Consider the following 9,181-nt stretch of genomic DNA (forward strand, 5'->3'; position numbering starts at 1 on the left):
ACTAGTAAAAGGTAATTTTATAACTAATATTGGAACGTTCTTCATGCAGAAAGGGATCAACACTTGGAAAAGACTGCCTCATAGAGGCGAAAACCCTAGAATCAGATACAGCAATATGGGGACTAGGGTCTTTCTGGATGGATGAATTAAAATGGGCTGGATGGTCGCCTTCATCTGTAATTATCTTACAACCTGTTTCTGTAATATCATCACTTTAAACGCATTCTGGCTTAGCCGCTGGCTGCTCAGTAATTATGTTGCTATGGCATCTGATGAGTGAAAGTAGGATTAATCATTCTGTAATTGGTCCTCATTTAGATCTTGTTGCCATGGCCTAATAGATTGTGGAATGTACAGTCCTTCACGTAACATCAATATAACCGTTCAGGTTTTGAGGATCTTGTTCTGCATGCAGTATGCATCTGCTTTAGTTATAAATACTATTGTTTAATTGCTAATTCAGTATTCTGTGTATGATGGGCATTGTACTTTTTTTTATTAATGAAAGGCTTTATAAATAGTTTGTTTGCAAAGGATTAAACGTGGGGGGGGGAAATTCGGTTGGTTAGCGCCTCCGGGCGGGGGGCGGTAGGAACTTAGCACCCGAGCGTGGCGATTTTAGCGCCACGTGTGAAATTGAACAGTCGTTTTGCGGCGGTGCTAAACTGTACTGCCATGATCTCCTGCTCCCACAGATCGTGACATCAGTCAAGCGTGCAACGCCCCGGTAGCACCCCAGACCGGATATTGAGTCGCGCCTTAGTGCCTGCCACTAGGAACGACCGGTAGAGGGGAACGTTTTCAAGTTGGGAAGGGGCTGGGGGAGCGCTATTTAAAAGTGGGTGCTTCCTGCCTTTTCTTGTTGGCAGAATTTTTGGTTTTACCGCTGCCCTAAGGAGTTTTGGCCCTCAGCACCACTTTTGAGGTTCCTAAGCGCCGAGCTCTTTCCCTGGGCCTATCCATTAGTGCTTCCAACACAATTGCTTTTGAGGTCTCTCCAGGCCGAGATTCAAGGCTGCAATGAGCGGGGAGTGGCTGGCCAACAAGGTGGCCCCTCCCCTTTAAAAATTGGACGGCGCCAGTCTGTCTGGCTTCCATGGTAATTGGCATCGCCTGAGCTTCAGTAGTGTTCTGAGGTAGCGCCTTGCTCCCTGACGTTTGCGCCTTGAGAGGTATGTAGCATCTGATTTAGCACGCAAATCACCTCCAGGGGTGATGGAGGCGAATTTTGCAGTCAGAGGCAATAATTAGCGCTGGGCGCTAAACTTTGCGCCCAGCCGATATTAGCGCCCCAAAATGGGCGATACCGAATTTCTCCCTCGTGAACTCTTTATTCCAAATCTATAACTATTACACAGCATGCATCCAAAAATAAGTTGAAGTCTTTTTTTTGTTTTTTTTGTTTTAATAATTAAATATTTTGATTATATTGTTGATGTCTGTTTGGAAACTGAGCAGCATTAGCTGCAGTGGGCGGTAGATGCAGTGCAAGGCATCCCAACCCCTTCGATGACATCACTGGAGCACAACCACTTAACTTTTCAATGAAGGATATGGGTGTCTTCAGGAGTTTACAGAGGGTCCTTTTTAAAATATGATTCAAATTTAAAATTCATGTGAACATACGATTAAAAAAAGGTAAGAAAAGACAGCTTAGCCCCTCAGTTCCTAAATAGTAAAACGGTAGTCAAAGGAAGGGCAGTGCTGATTAGGGACCAAAAATGAGTTCTTGTGGAGGCAGAGGACATGGCTGAGGTACTAAATAAGTACTTTGCATCTGTCTTCACTAAAGAGGATTCTGCCAATGGCACAGTAAAGGAGAAGGTAGTAGGGAAAAGGCATTTGATGAAGTACCACATAATAAACTTAGCAAAATTGGAGCCTGTGGGATTAAAGGGGCAGTGGCTGCATGGATACAAAAAGAAAGCAGAGAGAATAGTGGTGAATGGTTGTTTTTCAGACTGGAGGGAAGTGCACAGTGGTGTTCCCCCGGGGGGTTGGTATTAGGACCACTGCTCTTTTTGATATATATTAATTACCTGGACTTGGGTATACAGTGCATAATTTCAAAGTTTGCAGATGACACGAAACTCAGAAATGTAGTAAACTGAGGAGGATAGAAACAGACTTCAGGAGGACATAGACAGACTAGTGAAATGGGTAGACACACAGAAGATGAAATTTAACGCAGAGAAGTGTGAAGTGATTCATTTTGGTAGAAAGAATGAGGAGAGACAATATAAACTAAATGGTACAATTTTAAAGGGGGTGCAGGAACAGGGAGACCTGGGGGTGTAGGTACACAAATCTTTGAAGGTGGCAGGACAAGTTGAGAAGGCTGTTTAAAAAGGCATACAGGACCCTTGGCTTTATAAATAAAGTACAAAAGCAAGGAGATTATGCTAAAACTTTATAAACACTGGCTAGGCCCCAGCTGGAGCGTTGTGGCCAATTCTGGGCACCACACTTTAGGAAGAATGCCAAGGCATTGGAGAGGGTACAGAGATTTACTAGAATGGCACTAGGACTTCAGTTATGTGGCGAGACCAGAGAAGTTCTCAAAGCAGAGAAGGTTAAGGGGAGATTTAATAGAGTTGTTCAAAATCATGAAGGGTTTTGATAGAGGAAATAAGGAGTAAGTGTTTCCAGTAGCAGAAAGGTGGTAACTGGAAGACACAGATTTAAGGTAATGGCAAAAGAACCAGAGGCAACATGAGGGAAAAAAATACGCAGCAAGATGTTATGATCTAGAATGCACTGCCTGAAAGGGCGGTGGAAGCAGATTCAATAATAACTTCCAAAAGGGAATTGGATAAATCTTTGAAAGGGGGGAATATTTATAGGACTATGGGGAAAGAGCACCGGACTGGGACTTACTGGATAGCTCTGTCAAAGAGCTGGCAGGATGGGCCGAATGCCTCCTTCTGTGCTCTATGATTCTATACTTACTTATCCATTGAGCAATCAATTACAAAACTTTAAAAACAAATCCTTTGCAAAGTTGCTGGTGGTTAATATTTTACATTGAAAATAGTAATTCAAGAGCTGCTTTCTTTTTAATAGTTTTACTTCTGAAAACTACTTGCCCCAGTAACATTTGAATGGGAAAATCCTGTGTTTTAAACAAGTCTGTAAATGCTTTTTATGCAGTGCAGATTTCCACTTCTGCACCACCCTATCTAGCATTTGAACTGAATGTGTTTGATTTAAAGGTCTTTTTTGCTGGAACGGGACACCTTGCAGTATGCCCCGTTAGTTAGACTTGTTCATGCATGTTTGGGTTTTAAAAACTTTTACCTACAAAGTTGCTGGAAGTGCAAGCTGATAACTGTGTGATGTGGGCAACAGGGCATCTTGGACCTTGGTGAACAACAGGACAAACAGTGTATCCCTTAACCAATGAAATTTAAGGATTGAAAAATAAACAGAGGAAGGAGTGTGAATTAGAGTGGGTGAATTCAGTGTCAAATCAGGTACATAAAGAGTGGGAAAGAAAGATTGGATTACAAGAGAGTGAAAAGGACAAAGGAAAAGTAAGAGAAAAATGTAAAATTTTAAAATTTGACATTTTTAAAATCTAAAACAATTTGCAACCGGAAGGAATGAGACTCCACACTTATAATTGTTCACTTTCTGGGCAGTAGATGTTGATTGGCAGTCATGAATAATTACCATGTCGTTAAAAGGGTACTTGCGCTGTTAATTACTAGACTTCACTTTCTGTGGTGAGTTTAATGGGCAATTTATGTGCAAATACATCAATTTCATGAAACTCACTGGCAGGTTAAGTGCGAGATGCCGGTTTTGCGATGCTAATGGCAGAGTGGCGCAAATCGGCCAGCAACTTGTGGTGATTTGCAATTCACTGCGTGTATCTTCCTCTCCAAGTTGCTGGCCAGTTTGCATGTTAATAACGGTGTGCATCGTTCACAGTTAATTTTTCAGCAAAATCTGGCCCACTGCTTGATCTAAAGGATTTTCTGAATTTGGGTTTGAGATCTTCCATGGACTCAAATATTAATAGGGTGTTCTTGTCTCACTCCACAGTTTCAAAGAGTATCTTAAGTCATGAATATTTTATTTAAGAACAGAATTAAGATTACGTAGTAAAGGTGGTGTTCATGACTAGACCAAACCTAGGTTTACCCAAGGAGTTAAGCCAGATTCTGCTTTTCTAAAGTCAATACCTGTGTTTGACTTGCTGGTTAAAGGTTTCTTTGTAACTTTGTTTCTTGTTGACTTTTGTCAAAATGGCGACCTGATTTTCTTCTTTCTCTATAGGGAGTCCTCCTCACCTGAGTGTCGGAGAACAGGGAGACCTAGTCCAAGACTTCCGTGAATTTCTTCAGTCTCCAAGTAATACAGCTGCAGGCAGCCTAAACCGGAGTAGCGAAAACTCCTAGCATGTTTACTGTAGTAAAAATAAGCCATCCTGTCGAGCGAAGGAATGGATTTCTCTTCACTTTTACACACAGACCTGAGAGTATGAGAAAGAGACATTCCAATAGCTTTCAAATGCAAGATGAACATTTTCTAACCTGAAATCTGCTGCAAATCGGAAAGGAAGTCTCTGATTCTCTGTTCAGTGTGCATTGAATGAACAGATAAGTTATTGGCTCATGCAACATATTGTCCAGTCTGTACATTACCACAAGTGTTTAGGCAATGTGAATTGAGAAATTTTCTCTTGGTTTTGTCAGGTAGGTGTGTTGTAGCAGTTTTCAAAATCTGTACAGTTTTTAAAAATAGCTTTGTATATAGGATGCCCTGGTCTTAATCTTGTTCATGATTGGCAATGGTGTGCGCTTTCTGGCATCTATTCACTTTTTCAAAAACGTTTCTTTTCTAAATCTTGATGTTTCTTTGGGATTATGACACCTCAATGATGAATGTAAAAGTGTGTACTATAGATCCACTTCCTTCCACTCTTGTATGGACAACCTCTAAAACATCTGAGAATTGATGCAACAAAGCCCAGAGGGGTTCTAGATAATATGGACTCCTCTTTAACACACTACAGGACTATGATATCAGGATTTGTACATATCTTAGAAAGGTAAATGAGATGGATAGTGACCACCAACTTGGTTTGCTGATGCTTTAGAGTTAAGCTGAATGACAGCTTGTGTGGCATTTTTTTCAATGTGTGTTTATTGTGATTTAAAAAGTATACCAATGAACTTACTGGATCTAGATAACATTATTTCTAACAGGTGATCCAGATTGGTTTTGTTGAAACTGTGATGGACTTTTCAAATGTATATGGTTGGGTAACAGATCCGCTTCATTTTTGGCATTGCCAATCTAGCCATTTGAGGAATTAACCTGACCTTTTTTTGGGGGGTATTTACACTCAAGATGCTACTTAATGAAGGGAGATTCTTCCAGGTCTGTGCAATGGATCTCCTGCACACAGCAACTATCAGAAAATTGAGTGGGTCAGAGCACGCCTGTGAAGGAACCTGTCCAATTTTCTGTCGTTAATTTAAATGGAGGAAAATGGGGTGGCCTTTTACAGGCGTGCCCTCTGACCTGCCCGATATTTCCCGCACCCTGGCGATTCACTGTCCCAGGAATATCTCCCCTATATTCGCCAGAGTGTGGCAGTTCTCTGGCACTGCTCCTGGTTTCACTATAACATCAAGGTCCTGTAGTTTAATCAAATACACTGTTATCACTAGGTTTATTTAGCATAGTATTGGTACTTTTTATGGTTTAGGAAAATTCACACTTAAACTAACACAGGATGTTGCCGTATCAATACGTCTTATTGTGGACTATGCTAATTCATTCCTTCTCGTCGCTCCCAACACCAGCATTTCACCCTTGCGTTGTGTACTCAAAATACATTCTTCAGACACAACCCAAGTTTAGAAGCACAGAAATGTTGTGTGTTTGAGTTCAAATGGACAAAAATGTTACCCACCCACCATCGCACTTGCTGACAGCGTTGAAATAATGTGCTTATAAGAAATGGTGTCTCTACTTAATAAATATTCTAAATTAGAATTTGTTGCAGAAAAAATGAAAGCATTTATAACATGCGTATTATGAATTTTAATAAGTTTTATTGGAATAATGATATTTGAAGGAGACTCATCACTAAACATTAAACCAGAACAGAACCACAGTTAAAATAAAATAAAAAGCCATGTAGCAAAACATTGAATTTGATAAAGATTTAGTCAATTTAGCTTGGCTATGACAAATATTTTGTTTTCTTTCTATTTTGGAAATTTTAGTGAGTCATTTTTGAAGTATTGTTTCGTACTAAGCCATGCAATCAGGATACGGATTTTTTTTAAACTGCTTCATCTGTAATTTGACTTCTGGTTTGTGACATGCAAGTTAAGTATTTAAGTATTTGATTCAACAAAGTAAGCTTTGAAATGCTGCGCTTCTAATATTGTAGCTGCAGAGATTATTTTAAACCCAATTGCTATTCCCAACTGCTTTTCTGGTATTTCTATAGTTTTATATTTGACACAAATTCTAACATTTTTATGGAAATTAACTAAAGAATGAATAGAACTTTTTAATATAGACTTTAAAATTAAATATTTTAATCCAAATTAGTTTAAAACTAATTAGACAACAGATTTTTCCTTTTCTTTAGGATGTTCCTTTTCACATCGATGCTTTATCAGAATTTTTTTAACATTCTGTCTTGGCGAAGCTAGTGACTGGGCCTCGTATGCATAGCCGCTGTATAAATGACATAACGGTTTTGTACCAGCTTGGCTTAGTGGTAGCACTACACTCATGCTTCTGAGTCCGAACATTGTGAGTTCAAGCCCCACTCTAGGACTTAAGCACATAATCTAGGCTGACACTTCATTGCAGTACCAAGGGAGTGTTGCACTGTCGGAAGGACCATCTTTGAGATGAGACATTAAACCAAGGCCCCCGTTTCCCTGCTGAGGTGTATGTAAAAGACTCCATGGCACTGTTTGAAAGCAAGCAGGAAATTCTCCCAGTGTCCGGCCAACATTTATCCTTCAACCAACACCACCAAAGCAAATCAGTTGGTCATTTATCTCATTGCTGTTTGTAGGACCTCCAGTGCACAACTTGTCTGCCTTGTTTGCCTACATAACAGTGACAACATTTCAAAACTAATTCATTGGCTGTAAAGCACTTTGGGACGTCCTGGAAAGGCGCTATATAAATGCAAGTTTCTCTCTATAAGATTCACAACGATCATGACTGACTTTTCAGTTGTATAATGTGTTGCTGAAGAATTTCTTACCTTTTCATTCATCATTGATTTCTTCCCTTTGTACTTTTTTTTGGAACAGGATGTGGTTTAATATGTCTTGCTGTGTTTTGAAATGTACACCAGATGAATTCCACTTTGTTGAGGGAGTTTAATCAACAAGTATCTGAATATGTCTAAATTACATTGCTGTTTGTGTGTCTGAAAGAATATTCATGGTTGGTAACTACTGTTTTTGTGAAGGAAACCTGTAATAAGGGAATAAACTAGTATATATATATAAATGTGCCTGTAATCTTTCTGTTTAAATCACTTTTTATGTTCTACATAAACTGTATACCACTAAATGTACAAGAAAAGCCAATTACAGTTCACTTTTCTACTAGTGGCATTGTGTGATCAATCATTACCAAGCACTCCCAGATAAAGAAAGGCAAGAGTAAGATGCCAAGGAAGGCTCTGACGACCCTCCCCAATAGTGTTCATTAAGCTTACAGCTCAAGAATATGCCCCTATTCCACTGCATAAATGTGAATTATTCCAGAGATAGCACTTGTCTCTGAGTCACTGACGGTTGTGGGTTCATGCCCCACTCCAGAGACATGAGCACATAATCCAGGGTGACACTATAGTGCAGCACTGAGGGAGTGCTGTACTATCTGAGATGCCATCTTTAGGATGAGACATTAAACAGAGTCCCCATCTGCCCCGTCAGTGGACATAAGATCCCATGGCACTATTTTGAAGAACTGGGGATTTATCCCGTGTCCTGACCAGCATTTATCCCTCAACTACACCAAAAACATGATTTGGTCATTATCACATTGCTGTTTGTGGGACCTTGCTGTTCGCAAATTGGCTACTGTGTTTCCTACAATAGTGACGATACTTCATCAGGTGTAGAACACTTTGGGACGTCCTAAGGACATGAAATGCGCTACAGGAAACTTTCGATTTACCGGCACCTAAATAACCGGAAATCTCGGTTAACCGGCAAAATTCAGGAGTAGGTTTTACTTCATATATTTATTTGCCTTCTTCCATCTGTGCTGTGCAAGGGTGTGGCTGCAGCTGTTGCTAAGCTACAGAGACGCTTGAAACTTGTGTTCATTGTTCTACAGTTGTTGCTAAGCAACAGGGTTTGTTGCTTTATACGGAGCTGTCAGCTCTCCCTATCTTTTACTATAGCGTTCGGTTATCCGGAATTTTTGATGAACCGGCACCACGTCGGTCCCGTCCGTGCCGGATAAAAGAAAGTTTCCTGTGTATATAAATGCAAGTCTGTCTTATTTGTCACGCCATCTGAGTATGATCAGTTCTGTGTTGTGCTGTGCACTTGCATTCAATTGGAGAATGCCCAGTCTTATTTTACTTGTGTTCCCTCTTCTAGCTACAAGGATCCTGCTCTACATCTGGGATCAATTCAAATTGGGTCCTAGAGGTGAAAAGATGATGGCCTGTCCCGTTGCACATGATTCGGCAGAGTCAACATGGTTTTATGAAAGGGAAATCGTGTTTGACATTTATTAGAGTTTTTTGAGGATGTAACTAGCAGGGTAGATAAAGGGGAACCAGTGGATGTATATTTGAATTTCCAAAAGACATTCAATAAGGTGCCACATAAAAGGTTATTATACAAGATTAGGGCTCACAGGGTTGGGGTTAATATAGTAGCATGGATAGAGGATTGGTTAATGGACAGAAAACAGAGAGTAGGGATAAACGGGTCTTTTTCAGTTTGGCAGGCTGTAACTAGTATGGTGCCGCAAGGATTAGTGTTGGGGCCTCAGTTATTTACAATCTATACTAATGACCTAGATGAAGGGACCGAGTGTAATGTATCCAAGTTTGCTGATGATACAAAGCTAGGTGGGACAGTAAGCTGTGAGGAGAACACAAAGGGCTAGATTTTCAGGGAGCCGTCAGGCAGGGTTTCAGGCATGGGGGGGGGGGAAATCCCGACTG

At 40.4% G+C, this 9,181-nt stretch overlaps 1 protein-coding gene across 9 annotated transcripts in view; it reads left to right on the top strand.

The window, feature by feature from the left end:
• brd9 (bromodomain containing 9) overlaps positions 1-7,500 on the top strand; it is a 52,014-nt gene extending 44,514 nt beyond the window's left edge. For all 9 annotated transcript variants that reach the window (XM_085989076.1, XM_085989080.1, XM_085989079.1 and 6 more), the window contains one exon: positions 4,282-7,500. In XM_085989076.1, the coding sequence (XP_085845202.1) occupies positions 4,282-4,403 (122 nt within the window). In that variant the 3' untranslated portion in view covers positions 4,404-7,500. The remainder of the gene's footprint in view (positions 1-4,281) is intronic.
• Positions 7,501-9,181: the final 1,681 nt, after the last annotated feature.

Source organism: Somniosus microcephalus, chromosome 5, assembly GCF_052327205.1.
Source record: "Somniosus microcephalus isolate GS21.2 chromosome 5, FLI_Smic_1.0, whole genome shotgun sequence".
In the NCBI taxonomy this organism is placed as follows: domain Eukaryota; kingdom Metazoa; phylum Chordata; class Chondrichthyes; order Squaliformes; family Somniosidae; genus Somniosus; species Somniosus microcephalus.